At 28.8% G+C, this 14,417-nt stretch overlaps 3 protein-coding genes across 9 annotated transcripts; 1 reads left to right on the top strand and 2 right to left on the bottom strand.

The window, feature by feature from the left end:
- Window positions 1-138: 138 nt before the first annotated feature.
- msl-2 (male-specific lethal 2) lies at window positions 139-2,791 on the bottom strand. Its single transcript, XM_034319650.2, has 3 exons — window positions 1,974-2,791; window positions 754-924; window positions 139-287 (listed from the first exon to the last, which is right to left on the bottom strand). Exons 1-3 carry the CDS (start codon window positions 2,551-2,553, stop codon window positions 274-276), a joined length of 765 nt encoding a protein of 254 aa, XP_034175541.1. The 5' UTR covers window positions 2,554-2,791; the 3' UTR covers window positions 139-273.
- Window positions 2,792-2,860: 69 nt separating this feature from the next.
- Window positions 2,861-9,744, top strand: LOC117602099 (U2 snRNP-associated SURP motif-containing protein). 5 transcript variants are annotated; one of them, XM_076691624.1, is made up of 20 exons: window positions 2,861-3,047; window positions 3,316-3,355; window positions 3,448-3,564; window positions 3,671-3,767; window positions 3,836-4,150; window positions 4,483-4,547; window positions 4,666-4,831; window positions 4,899-5,062; window positions 5,276-5,335; window positions 5,416-5,459; window positions 5,542-5,646; window positions 5,720-5,947; window positions 6,021-6,263; window positions 6,370-6,556; window positions 6,640-6,826; window positions 6,917-7,050; window positions 7,131-7,219; window positions 7,291-7,450; window positions 7,527-7,678; window positions 7,760-9,744. In XM_076691624.1, the coding sequence occupies exons 2-20, from the start codon at window positions 3,332-3,334 to the stop codon at window positions 8,037-8,039; spliced, it is 2,817 nt and encodes a 938-aa protein (XP_076547739.1). In that variant the 5' UTR covers window positions 2,861-3,047; window positions 3,316-3,331; the 3' UTR covers window positions 8,040-9,744. The 5 variants fall into 5 exon arrangements, with proteins under 5 accessions (XP_076547739.1, XP_076547737.1, XP_034175536.1 ...); XM_076691622.1 differs by having other exon boundaries at window positions 2,861-3,161; XM_034319645.2 differs by having other exon boundaries at window positions 2,861-3,191.
- On the bottom strand, window positions 8,830-13,501 carry LOC117602100 (uncharacterized). 3 transcript variants are annotated; one of them, XM_034319647.2, is made up of 8 exons: window positions 13,194-13,501; window positions 11,798-11,995; window positions 11,309-11,713; window positions 10,944-11,230; window positions 10,510-10,597; window positions 10,268-10,342; window positions 9,303-9,893; window positions 8,830-8,967 (listed from the first exon to the last, which is right to left on the bottom strand). In XM_034319647.2, the coding sequence occupies exons 1-7, from the start codon at window positions 13,243-13,245 to the stop codon at window positions 9,304-9,306; spliced, it is 1,695 nt and encodes a 564-aa protein (XP_034175538.2). In that variant the 5' UTR covers window positions 13,246-13,501; the 3' UTR covers window positions 8,830-8,967; window position 9,303. The 3 variants fall into 3 exon arrangements, with proteins under 3 accessions (XP_034175538.2, XP_076547740.1, XP_076547741.1); XM_076691625.1 differs by lacking the exon at window positions 8,830-8,967 and having other exon boundaries at window positions 9,304-9,476; window positions 9,555-9,893; XM_076691626.1 differs by lacking the exon at window positions 8,830-8,967 and having other exon boundaries at window positions 9,419-9,489; window positions 9,555-9,893.
- Window positions 13,502-14,417: the final 916 nt, after the last annotated feature.

Genomic DNA, 14,417 nt, shown 5'->3' with positions numbered 1-14,417 from the left:
AGGTATATGTGGTCGAATCTACAACATAATGTTAGGTACCTTACAAAATTAAGTTCAATTAAGCGAATTATTCAATTATATATCAATTCTACCTTTAATCCATCTGCTGTATGAGGATTTCTACAACCCCTGCATCTACATTCAACACAGGGTTTGCTTTCAACATAGCAGGGACAACGTTGACCACAACACGTTAATTTTCCAGGTATTGCTGTAGCATTGCCACATCTACATCCTTTCCTTTTGCTCCGCGCTGAACTCGACCTCGGTTTTTTAAAGCCTGAGGACTGTTTGAAACAAAATATGGTGTTTTAATTTTAATTATTATGAAAGAAGAAAATGTAAAATTTATAGATTAATGCAGACACGAACAAATACTTCATAAAAACATTATGAATTATTGTGTATACAAACACAACATTGTTATCTGCATTAATCTCGGTATGGGACCTAGCAAAATACATGTTCAAATTTATTTAAATCTAGTGTTAGTAATAAGAGTTATTAAACAATGTTAATCATTGTAAGCTTCTATAAATTGTTAATTGTTATAAAAATCTAAAAATATGATTGTACCTTACAAGTAATATTAATGAGAATGCACATCATTTAGAATTTAAATAAAAATTATAGTGCAATGCAAACTTCCTGTAAGGCACAAAATGAACCGAATATCTATTGAAATTACTTTGCTGCCCTTTGAAGATCTTTTCTGAGAAGGGGTCCCATATTTAAAGTGGGAAGATGGAATACATTTTACCCCTCCTACAGAGCTGTGTGGATTTCCATCCGTTTCCCGCTGTCCTATGTCTGCATCATCTGCAGCAGCTGCTTTCCGTTTTATCGTTATTTTGTTACCAGAACCAGCATACATCACAGAATATATTGAAGATCCATTTGATACAGTACGTATAGCAGGTGATTCTATACAATGAATAAATACATTTTATCGAATAGGTGTTATATTTCGAGAACGATGACAACATTTAATGAATTTTTCGAGCAAGAACATAATCACAACGTAATGTTATAATGCTGTCGACCGCTGGATTCATTTTAATATCGGTGATAATAACATGTTAATATTTAAAAATATATGACATTGCAAAAAAGAATCTGATCTTCACAATGACCTAGAGGAAGAATTTATTTTACCATTGCATCTGTCTCCTTAAATGGATCATCTTTTCTGTATGGTACTTCCTGCTTTTAAATCTAACAAATATATTAAGACATTTTGTTTCTTGTAACTTACCATTTATAATTCTCACTACTCTTATTCCCTTTTATATGCAGTACAATACAATTTTGTAAAAAAAATAAAGAATAATTTAAAAACATGATATAATCTGTAACAAGGCTGATCATTTTTTCCTATTTCATAAAATATTTTTGAAGGATAGATCAAAATCAATAGAATATTTTATATAATTTGATATATAATTTGGGAGTGTTAGAGTATCCAGAGTTTGTTATTTCTTAAAATATTACAAATACAAAGAATTTCTTGTATGAAAGTTCAATTGGTTAGTAGTTAATTTTGTAAATAGCTTTTTTTTATTTTATCAATACTTTTTGATATTTCAAAATCATTTCTGAAGTAGTTATAAGATTTTCATGTTCTGTAACAACTGTAATATACCATTACAATTTACAGAAACATATTAAATATTAGGTAATAAAATATTATTGTACCTTCTATAAAATATAGTCTTCTAAGCAAATTAATATGATATTGTAGGGAGAAAAATGTTCAACCAAACGGATTGCTAGATCAGGATTTAAGTCCAGATCTTTTGCATAGAGGACAGCTTTTATCATAATGCTATCCAGACAACTAAGATATAAAAATAATAATATATGATTTTAGTGAAAATTAATTCATAATGTAGAAGATATTAAAATGTCAAAAAGTTCAAGAAAAATAACATACAAGAAGTATAATATATGAAATAATGATTAATATACTATACCAGGTATATTTTGTGATATTGCTTCAGAACTTTGTATGGTATTTCCTTGCGTTTGAGTTGAGGTAGTACTTGTATAAACACATGGTAAAATGCTATACGCAGATTTCGATAGACCAGCAGTACTTTTAAATTCATCTTTGAAGCCCGAACCTTCTTGTATAAGTTCCATAAGACTTGTAGCACCAATAGCTGATGAACCATTACTTGTTTTGTTAGACGATACTGAAAGTATCAAGCTTCGATAAATGTTTGTATTTGTCAAATATTCGCACAGTTTCTTATAACACTGTAACAGTATTCGTAATTGAACATTTTCAACGTATTTGTCATAATCCTTGCACCAACCACACGAAGGTTTAAGCTTTTTACGTCCACCTCTGCAGCCACGACACACATGATGTTGACAATTAGTTTCCGTTGGTGTGTGAGGTTCAATTAACAAATTTGAGCACACAGTACAACTTAGGCTTTGCCGTAAATATGGTACCAGCCTATACAAATCTGTCCACGAGTTTGGATCATCAGCATCCGCTTGTAAAACTAATCGACACGTTGATACATAAAGGCTCGTGGCATTCATTTTTTTTTAAGTTTTTCACGGGCAATATATATATATACATATATGTATATGTATATATACATCATGCACACACACACACACCTCCATATATACATATACATATACATATAATTATACAGGAAAGTTAATTAAACAAAGTAATAATACACGTATAACATAATCATTACACACAAACAAAACATCAGCCATGTTTAATGTTTTATCATTTATACTTGTAGAGGGCTCTTTGCGTCGCTAGAACTAAAGAGTATTTCTAGATGGGAAAAGGGCCAGGAATCCCAGAACCTGTGGATGCCACTGTAGGTATGTAGGAGAATCCCAGGATATTGCCATTTTCCCCAGGGAAACATACTGAGCTCGGTGCTGTATCTTCTACTAGCTTTTTGTAACTTATGATCATTCAGCGTCACCAAAACGTGAAGAAGATATGTGTATTCCTTGTAACTGCTCGTTTATTTGATGGAAGTGCGTTATAAACATAAATATCTCTGAAAGTAATAGAGTATACACTTTTATGATAATGTCTAATTACAACACTATTGAAAGCATGTTTTAAAGAGTATTACAGGTGTAAATAATTATTGTGAGGATTACTACTTTCAATTTTTGTAAGCAACGTAAAATTCCATGCATTTGTTGTAAGGTTTTGTATTATTTTTTATTAAATTCAATTAAACTTTGTTTTTGGATACTAGTAGTCTGATGCTTTTTTTTCCTAAGCACTCATTTGATAATATCACAAATTCTATATTAATATTTTAGGTTAAATTATTTACAAATGGCAGATAAAGCTATTATGAAGGTATAATTATATAAATTTATCTTATGATTTAACTGAAGTTTGATACTTTTATCTGATGATTGCTTCAAATAGTAATTGTTTCAAATATACAGCAAATTGCAGAGCAAAAGCTTAAAGCATTTTCTATTGGCACAATGGGTAAGAGACCATTAAGTAAAAAAGAATTAGAAGAGCAACGTAAAAAAGAACAAGAACAGGCTGCAGCTCAAGTATGTAATGTGCAATATATCAAGAACAAAATGTGTATAACATTAATAGTAGATGTAATTTCAACTATATATACTTATGGTATAATCAACTACATTTTGTATATAGGCATTTGAAGAATTTGTAGCAACCTTCCAAGAAACACCTAATAAAACAACAAGTAAAGTTTGGGTAAAGGCAGGCACTTATGATGCAGGAAAACGACGTAAGAATGTTATTGCATTAATGTAAGAATTGATTTTTGTTTATAATCAAATGAATGTTTTTTGACAGAGGAAGATACAAGAGAAAAGGGGAAACTCTACAAACCTCAGTCAAAAATATCAGAACTTGTTGATAATAGATCATCAGCAGAACAAGCACAAGAATATGCAAGGCTATTGGGATCAAGTGAAAGAAAGCTGGATAGATTGGGAAAAAAGAAAAAAGAAGGTGAAAAGAAGAAAAGTAATCTTGAATTATTTAAAGAAGAGTTAAAAATGATACAAGAAGAAAGAGAGGAAAGACATAAATATAAAGGGGTAGTGAAAACTGTTATTTCTGCTCAATCAGAAGATCCAATGCTAGCAGCTCTAAAATGTGTTGAAGGTAACTAAAGTTATTGTCTAGAATAAAATGTAGTGGAGTATTAAAATTGTGTTATAAAACATAATCTTCCTCAACCAGGATAGTTAAATTATATGTTGTTAAGTACTTAGTTCTTGTTTCCAAATTAAAAGTTTGAATTCATCAAACTATGTTAGGTGGCACAACCTCATATCCTGATCCACGAAAAATTAATCTACATACCCTTATTGACGATCCACGATTCCTAGCCCTGATATACGAGGGTAAAAAGTACCCTTTTTTACTACTGTTCACTACTACTTTTCTTAGTATTAAAATTATATTATAAATGTAAAAAACATTGTCTTTTGTAGATGGGTCATTTGACAATGGTGATCCTAATACAACAAATCTATATTTGGGAAATTTAAATCCGAAGGTATAAATTCATTGCAAGTGCTTATGTATAATGAAATTTATAATTTTAATATTGGATAAAACACCCTATATATAGGAAACATTAACGAAAGTAACTTTATCTTATTGCCTCGTAATAGATTACAGAGCAACAATTGATGGAAATATTCGGAAAATATGGCCCGTTAGCTAGTATCAAAATTATGTGGCCGCGTAGTGACGAGGAAAAAGCTAGGCAAAGAAATTGTGGTTTTGTTGCATTCATGAGCCGTAAAGATGGAGAACGAGCATTGAAAAATCTGAACGGTAAGAATTTGCATTTTTTTAAATACATTAAATTATGAAGATATTTAATTACAATATGATGAAATAGGCCGTGATATAATGCAGTATGAGATGAAATTAGGCTGGGGAAAAAGTGTACCAATTCCACCTTATCCCATTTATATTCCACCTGCTTTGATGGAAATTACACAACCGCCACCTCCATCTGGTCTTCCGTTTAATGCTCAACCACATCGTCGTGATAGACATAAGGTATGCATTAAACGGAATAAGTGTAGTTAACACATAAGTGTCTAATATTTAAAATAAATAGAATCACCTGGAATTATATTAATGTTATATGTTATAACTATTTTAATGCAAAACCCATTAATTAGAACGATATGAACTGGCGACAGTGTGTTAATTAAACTTGTTTATACAAAATTTCAATGAAATATGTATATTTTTTGAATATCATCTCAGGTACCTCGTATTCGTAATCTACAGACAGCAGATCCTCAGGAGAAGGAAAACTTCGAGAAGGTAAGACTTATTACAAAGAAACAAATTTAATAATTTATAGGCGATGTAATAAACTACAACCCTAATGTAAATTGTTATAGGTTTTGCAGAATGCGGTTGTCAAAGTAGTTATACCAACAGAAAGGTATATCGTGATTGTAGAATTTGAACTATCGATATCGTCGTAAATAAAAATTGATAATTAATTTTTGCAATAATTATTACAGAAACTTAGTTATGTTAATACACAGAATGGTAGAATTTGTGATTCGAGAAGGTCCGATGTTTGAGGCAATGATTATGAACCGAGAGCTAAACAATCCAATGTTTAGGTTGGTTTTAACTTCCTTAAAATACATTATTCTTTTAGCATTTCAGATTTTTGTAATAATTATTCAATTCTAGATTTTTATTTGAAAATTATTCACCTGCACATATTTACTATCGGTGGAAGTTGTATTCCATATTGCAAGGAGATGGACAAAAAGAATGGCGTACCGAAGATTTTAGGATGTTCAAAGGAGGAAGTGTATGGAGACCACCGCCGATTAATCCATGGACTCAGGGTATGCCCGATGAATTGATTGAGATGGAAGAAAGGCAAGAACCTAGAAGAGGAAGTTTGTCAAACAGGTATTACAAATGATAGTTATTTTTCATTAATTTAATTAATATTATTCAAATTCTCAAAAATATTTCTTTATAGTCAACGGGATCGATTAGAAGATTTATTACGAAACATATCCCCCGAAAGGATAAAAGTAGCAGAAGCCATGGTATTTTGTATAGAACATGCCGAAGCAGCCGAAGAAATTTGTGATTGTATTTCAGAGTCGCTATCAATATTACAAACACCCGTCAATAAAAAAATTGCAAGATTATATCTTATATCGGATATATTACACAATTGTGGTGTTAAAGTAAATAATGCTACTATTTATCGGAAAGCGTAAGTTGTTTTCTGAAATATATTAAATTTTTGAGGAAATTCATTAATTTGTAATTAATACATAAATATAGTTAATGAAATTAGTATTAATACACTTGTGAAACAGGTTTGAAACACGACTTTTGGATATATTTAATGAAGTTCATCAAGCTTACAAACAGTTTGATAGTAGATTAAAAGCTGAAGGATTTAAAGTTCGTGTAATGAGAATGTTTAGGGCATGGGAAGATTGGGCAGTTTATCCGCGAGATTTTCTCGTTAAATTACAAAATACTTTTCTTGGTCTTGTTCTGGTAAATTTAATTTTTTCATTTCATAACACCTTTTTGATATTTTTAATATCATATGTTAAAGCAAAATGATTACCTTGTTGTAGGTAGATGAACCTGAACAAGAAAATGATGAAGATATTGATGGAGCACCGTTATCAGATGTAGATGGAGATGGTGCAGAAGATCTGGACGGGGTACCATTAGACGGAGCTGCTTTACTTAAAGGTGCTATGAAACATGGTTTAACGCCACAAACAACAACCAATTATGATGACATCGATGGAGTTCCTAGTAAGAACGTTTGAAAAATATTCTTTACACTAGATATAAGATGCACTTATAATATATGTAATAATGTATTTTGTATGTTTATATTTACAGTGGATGAGGATATTGATGGTATTCCTATGGATGAAGATGATTCTTCGAACCTACGAAATAAAGAGGATGAGAAAAAGCCATCCATTCCTGCAGGTTTTGTACCATCACGTTGGGAAACTGTTGATCCTGATCAGGTTGAGATCATTATTTTTAACTATTAAAAGTTTTTTCTTTTTTCTTTTTTTTTTTTTAAATAACAGTTTTCTTACGTTAGGTCGAAGCGCAAGCTATGACGACTAGTAAATGGGAAGAATTAGGTCAGAATGATGATTCGAATTCTCAGGATACTAGTATGGATTCCAGGTAATACATCCGCGTTTGTTGTGTTACCTACAAAATATGATATATTAGTAAGTATTTATTTGGTTTCATAGTGGTAGAGATTATAATGAAGAAAGAAGAAGTAGACTTCGCGAAATTGAAGTTAAAATAATGCAGTACCAAGATGAATTAGAAAGTGGTAGGAGGGCATTAAAATCTGGTATGACAATTCAAGGACAGGTGGAACATTATAGAAAAAAGCTCATCAGAAAGGTAACACTGCATTTCTTATTACATCGTTTTAAACGTGTTATAGGAATAAAATTTACGATGAAAATTGTTGTTACAGAGCGAGAGAGAACTGAAAGATGCTAAAAGTGAAGAACGCGACGACGACAGGCGAAGGGAAAAGAAACGAAGCACAACTCCAGAATCTCCAAGTCATTATAGAGATCGAAGACGTACTTCGACAAGTCCATCGTCTAAAAGCAACAGATATAGGTACATATTTTTATTTATATACAGTAGGATTCCCAATAATTTTGCATTCTAAGAATGCATAGCATACGTATATGTTTATAGATCTCGTAGCAGATCACCACGTGGTAAACGTAGATCACGATCACCATACAAAAAACGAGTTCCAGTCACACCATCGCCACCACGCATTCGACGAACGCCTTCACCTTCTTTTTCATCTAGAGTATCTCGAAGATCTCCAGTTAGTGAACGAAGTGACAGGAAAAGAAGAGCGAGATCGCCATCGTTATCTCCACCACCTCCACCACGTACCTCAAAGCATAGAGCTAATAGTCCTCCTTCTCCAACGTCACGCAAACATAGACATAAACATAAATATTAAGTTATTTTACATGATATTCTTTGTATCTTTAAAAAATAATGAATCTATTGATTTTGTAATACATACATTTCAGTATGATTATAAAATAATATTATTGTTATAAAAAGTTCATTAGCGCAATATTGTGAAATATTTTTACCTGATTTCAAATATTCTAATATTTTCCTTTTCTTTTGAAATTTGTTTGTATGTGCGTAGTTGCATATACTCGCGATACCATTTGACAAATATATGAATAAAAAATTTCCCGACGAAATTTCTAATTCTCACGAGCATAAGGATTTTATTTATACATGTAAATTTACTTGTATTATTAGCACATAATTGCATTAAAAGTTATTAAAATATTGTACAGGTATGAAACTGACAAGATAAATCAGCATCCTTATTTGTATTATTGTATTGTGGTAAAATGCTTAACTATAAAATTAAGTATAATGAGCTTTAATTAGTTTAAGAACCTTTTGCATGAAAACATTAAAAAATAAAGAACTTTATAAATAAATAACATCTATATTAACAATTTTTAACATTAATATTCTTTTTAATTCATGAAGTTTTATGTCTTTAATTTTAAATAGTTAATCGGAAATGATGTGTTAATGTATACTTGTAAAATAGATATAAAAAGAAAATTATTGTGTTCCTAAAGAAAAATATATACATTACATATTTATAACGAAGTAAAATATTTATTCATAACAAAACAAAATTTATAGGAACATAATAAATATAGGTATCGGTAACTACTTTTATTTGTTAAAATTATTTTTATAACTCTCACTAACCTTATTGGAATCATCATTCTTTCGATTTGAAATATTTTCAACATTTGATACATTAAGATTTTTGTTAATTACATGATCTGCTTTTACTTTATCATTAACTTTGGTTGTGATTGCAAACCCTGCTACTGTATCCATAGATTCTGTATATAAAAAACTACACTTAATTAATGTTATAAATATACACACACTTGCTTAATTAACTACATCCTTTATGTAGAGTTATACAAACTTAAGAGATCCTCCATGCTCATTAAACTTCATTTAATTTTTATATAAAAGTAGCGTATTAAATGAATAGCTGTAGTTTATAATTTTCTAATTAAATAAATGTCTTTCTTATTTTTCTTTTTGCAATAACATAAAATTATTATTATTCACTGTTACATATTGTAAATTTTTAAGTACCAATAAACTTTAAATCATACCTATCAAATGTAGTGAAAGAAGTGATACTTATTTGTGCTTTCTTCATTACCCTATTTAGATGGTAGTTTTCCATATTTAGCTTCTAGTTTAGCAATTAATTCCGAGTCATCAAAATTTTCAACATCCTCCTCTTCCTCCTCCTCCTCCTCCTCCACCTCCTCCTCCTCATCCACATCCTCATCCTCTTCTTCTTCGTCTTCTTCCGTTTCCTCTTCTTCCTCTTCTGTAACATATTCCTGTTCCTTGTTCAGATCAATTTCTACCTTTTCTTCATCTTCAATTTGATTATCTGTTTCTTTACTTCTCTTAGTCTCTCTTCTTTCTTTTTTCATTATTTCCTTTGCTTCAACTTCATCTGCTTCCTCTTCCTCCTCTTCCTCTTCTTCTACCTCATACTCCTCTTCTTCTTCCTCTTCTTCCTGATACTCCTCTTCCTCTTGTTTCTCTTGATCTTTTTCATATTTAATTCGTTCTATGATTTCTTCCTTATTCACTTTCTTTTCTTCCTTTTGATTATTTTCTTTATTTTGTTTTTCATTCCGTGCTACTTCAGATACCCGTTTTGTTAAGTGTACTTGTTCTTCTATATCTCTTTTTTCAGATTCGATTATTTTAGACTGATTTTGAACAAAGTTAACTTCTAAACATCAAAAAAACAAAATTAATCAGTGGAGGAATTTTATGAATTGCAATATAAATTATTTTTTTCAATCTCGATTTATGTACAAAATATTTATCAATTTCTTCTTTTGCAGAACATTAAAATGTTTTATGAACGTACTAATGATGTTAATTTTTTGAATTATATAAGATAAATGTTGAAAAATTGTCTAATATGCATGCAGTTGATTATTTCTCGAACTATACAACTTATAATACTTCAATGTAAAATACAAGTTAAATGTACAATATCACATTGTTGATTATATGACTTATTGTTATGATAATATGCAAACAGTAATATAATATATGACAATGATACTATTTATAAAACAAAAATGTTTTAAAATTTACCCTGGTTCCACCGTTTCACAAGGACAAAATGTGCAGCAACAACAAGTGCCACACCAACTCCAAACTTCATTGTCACTGTAACCATGAAATGTTTTCTTACTTACCCTTTAATTATATTAACATGATACAAATATATAACATTCGTGTTATAATAAGTAAAATTTATAAGAGCATGGAGGATCATTGTATATTGAAGAAATAATGTATACATCAGTTTTATTAAATAATAACATTTCACTCACCACTAGCAGATTCTTCTTCTACTTCTTCCTCTACTTCCGGTTTAATATCTACATCATTAACATATTCTTCAACTTCTACATTTTCTACCTAATGCAAAAATTATTATGTAATACAGTACTATAAGTTGTATAAAAAGAAAATTAAGTGTGTAATTATAAAATAATTTGATATTAATCAATTTTAAATAAATAAGAAATAAAATTATTTTATTATATTTTTCTTATTAGATTAATTATTTATAATAAATTAATTTTACATTTTGAAATAATGAAAAATTTCTTTTTTTATTTTGAACACTATAAATGCATAAAGTTTCATTTTTTCAAGATTCGTATAAAAATAATAATAATAAAAAAAAGCATTACATTAAAATAAACAAGAACAATTTTTTATTATTGTTTTGACCATAGTTTGTAGTTGTCATTAATTTTACCTCCTCTAAAGGTTCTATATTATCATCAGTAATTTCATTAATACCAGGAATGTCTAAAAACCTCTCAAATACATCTTCTTTTGTTGGCATTTCTAATGGTTCATCAAACCGATTATCTTCCTCAGATAATATATCTTTTTCATCCGAATTTTTTTCTTTACTAATGCCATAAATTTCTTCTAACACATCAGTATCATCAAAGTTTTGTGGATTAATTTCTCCTTCTTCTTCTTCTTCTTCTTCTTCTTCTTCCTCAGATTTTTCATTTTCATATTTCCATTCTGTTTCTACATAGTAAAAAAATATGAGGATATATTACATTTGTACTTTTCTATATGTATATTATGCTATTTACACTCTAGTACCTTCTTTATCTTCAAAAGCATCATTTTCTACTTCATTTGATTCATTTTCAGTTGCTTCCTCTTCTTCTTCACCTTCTTCCTCGTCTTCTTCTGTGCCTTCTTCTTCTTCATCTTCTCCTCCTTCTACTTCATCATCTTCTTCTTCTCCTTCTACTTCATTTTCTTCATCTTCCTCGTTTTCTTGTTCATTTACTTCTTCACTTTCTTCTTCGAGTTCTTCTTCTTCAGCAGAAGCATCAGTTTCTGAAGCTTGTATTTCTATATTATGATTTTCATCTTCTTCCATTTGTTCCTCATTTTCATGTTGTTTTTCATCGGATTCGTCTTTATCATATAAAAATAAAGAATCATCCACCCACCCATCGAAAATAAAGGCCCAACGTGATGATTCTAATGGTGTATCAGCTTAGAACATAAAATACTTTATGTGAACACAGTAAATTGCGAGTATGAAAATTTATGTTAAAAATTAATTTGAAATTTACTTACTATCCGTAGCACCCCTATGTTCCAAGATAATTACACCAATTAAACCAACGAGTATTGCCAATATTACGAAAAATATAATCCGGACACACCAATGCCCACCAGTACTACTCTCTTTATAAATATGTAAAGTTATGTTGTCTGTTAAATTTTCAGTAACATTTGCAGACGGAGGGGGAGGTACTATATTCTCTTCCTCATCTGAATATCATAATATATAAATAATTATAACATTATACGTTATGTATGTACGGTGCTATTTTAATATATGTTTATTATATGTTTGCTTTTAATTTAAAGTGAAGTCATTGAAAAATAATTTGATACGTAATATAAAAAATATTTTACGTATGATAGTACTATAATTATTCTCAATAATCTTAGCTTATGTATTTGTTTAAACGTGCAGCTATTAATATTTCTGTTATTCATTTTAAATCGAAGAGATACTTTTATATATTAACATACTTTCGATATTTAAAAAACAGATAAAATATATAAATAAATTAACGGAAAATGTTTGTGAAATAGATAATACAACTTGATCTATTTTTGAAAGCCAAAAGCAAGGCTGATCAAGTTTCTAAGACCTTATATTTTCTAATTCGAGCAACATTGCTAAATATGCCTTAAAATATCCGAAATATTCATACTTGACATAATAATCTAAAACGTTTTTACAATATTAGTATTAATTATAATTATATATCACATTTTTGTAAGTAAAATTTAATGTATATTTTAAAAATAAAAGCGCATACATTTATTATAATAGAAAATAAGATATTAAAATATTTATAATTATATTAAAATATTTATAAATAAATCTAAATTGTTTCGCAGTATAATAATGAAAACTTTCAAATAACATTATCGTATTCTAATACCATTTTTAAATGAATAATTTTAATTATTATAATGCATGATATCAAAATAATAGATGAATTAATGTAAGAACAACACGCTAATAAAAATACTGGTATAATTTATAAATTAAATATAAATTACAGTTAATCATCGGAATGTTAAAAATTTTGTAAAATTAAAATAAGACTGGAAATTAAAATTTATAAAATTAATAATAGGTAAGCAATATGTTACAAATGCAATATTATGAATCAAAAGTTTAATAGTTATCTTACATTATTTTTCCATTAGTCTGCAATATAAATCAAAAGGAATAAAACACATGAAATCGAAATTATAGTTTCTACATTATTTTACAAAATTGAAAGGAATATTACTGTTTATATTTTTTTTAATTATATTTTCCTACGATTATAGGAGATATATGTTGGTGTTTAAGAATTAAAATAAGTAAACATTGTAAGAAATATTTCTGATCTAAGGTTTCAAATTATAATAATTTCCGCACACTTCCAATAGTCTATTTTTTTACCCTTTTTACGTTTCTTCTCTTTTCGTTTTCTTGTTTGTACATCTCCAGACATCTTTCACCAGCAAATGTATCTGGACTTTTATACGAACGGATAAACACAATAAACAAATTAAAATCTTTAAAATATCGAACACTGTGCCGCCTCAACAATTATTTGATTTATAATGACCTTATAAGTGTTGACATAATGTAAAAATCCCTAGTGACTCAAACTAAAAGTTTTCTTGTTCAAGGTTCTCACTAACTTTGGAATTTCTTTTGTTTTCATATATTTGAAAAATGTATATATTTTTGAAGATAAATTTTATGTACGATTCAATTTATTTACTGATTAAATTATGAATATAGACATTAGAATTAAATTTAAGAAGTTGTATCAAAATAATGATAATATTACTAGTTTAAGTATGACGTATTTTGTATGTAGTGGTTCGAAATAAAAAGCTTTTTTGATTATATGTACATATGCTTATTTTTACACGTATCTCTATTATATGTTAATTTTATAATATGTAAGAATTTGTGATTCAAATTGATATTTGTTATAAAAAAATAACAATGAAAATTTTAGGTTATTATAAACTTTTACTTATCATAAAGAACAATAAATATTTTATTTCTTAATTAAAAACCTAAATTATCATGTTACAAACGTTAAAATTTCAATATCCTTTTATAAGATGAAATCATGAATATTTTGTGTTATTTAAATATTTTGTGTAATTTAAATATTTTCTTTATACCGCAGTTCACCAGAGTCCATAACTGCGACGCGCAGGTTGGAAGATGGTGGGGGAACGCAGCGAGCTCTCTGCTAATCGCTTTCCACTTCGCTTGGGAGTATCGCCAATCAGGGCGAAGATGCGCACTGAAGAAGCGCGAAGAACGAAAACTGGTCTTTCCGCAGTTATGGACTCTGGTGAACTGCGGTATAGGTATTATCATCATAATGAAAGCATACAATATTACTTTCATCTTTATATGCACCTAATTAGTTAGAGAAAGATTTTATTGCAATTGTGTATAACAATATAAAATTAAATAACATTATGTGGTATACATGTTGAAATGTTTTCGAATAGCAATATATTAATATATTTTTATTATCAGTTTGTACAAACATTTGTTAATAAATAGTAAGCAACTATTATGAAATTGATGTTTGTTAACAAGTAATGTATAATGTTAATTTTATGAAAGACAACTTGATATTAAATACCAATT

Source organism: Osmia lignaria, chromosome 13 (genome assembly GCF_051020975.1).
Source record: "Osmia lignaria lignaria isolate PbOS001 chromosome 13, iyOsmLign1, whole genome shotgun sequence".
Classification (NCBI taxonomy): domain Eukaryota; kingdom Metazoa; phylum Arthropoda; class Insecta; order Hymenoptera; family Megachilidae; genus Osmia; species Osmia lignaria.
The sequence above is the reverse complement of the archived record's forward strand: the minus strand, read 5'-3'. Positions and strand labels throughout refer to the sequence as shown.

Coding starts and splice junctions, on each gene's coding strand:
- msl-2 (XM_034319650.2), bottom strand. CDS start 2,553: ATGAATGCCACGAGCCTTTATGTATCAACGTGTCGATTAGTTTTACAA. Junction 925..1,973: donor AATATCACAAAATATACCTG/GTATAGTATATT, acceptor TTCATTGTATAG/AATCACCTGCTATACGTACT.
- LOC117602099 (XM_034319645.2), top strand. Junction 3,356..3,447: donor CAGATAAAGCTATTATGAAG/GTATAATTATAT, acceptor TCAAATATACAG/CAAATTGCAGAGCAAAAGCT. Junction 4,548..4,665: donor TGGGAAATTTAAATCCGAAG/GTATAAATTCAT, acceptor GCCTCGTAATAG/ATTACAGAGCAACAATTGAT.
- LOC117602100 (XM_034319647.2), bottom strand. CDS start 13,245: ATGTCTGGAGATGTACAAACAAGAAAACGAAAAGAGAAGAAACGTAAA. Junction 10,598..10,943: donor ATATAGAACCTTTAGAGGAG/GTAAAATTAATG, acceptor TTTTTGCATTAG/GTAGAAAATGTAGAAGTTGA. Junction 9,894..10,267: donor TGTGAAACGGTGGAACCAGG/GTAAATTTTAAA, acceptor TTTGATGTTTAG/AAGTTAACTTTGTTCAAAAT.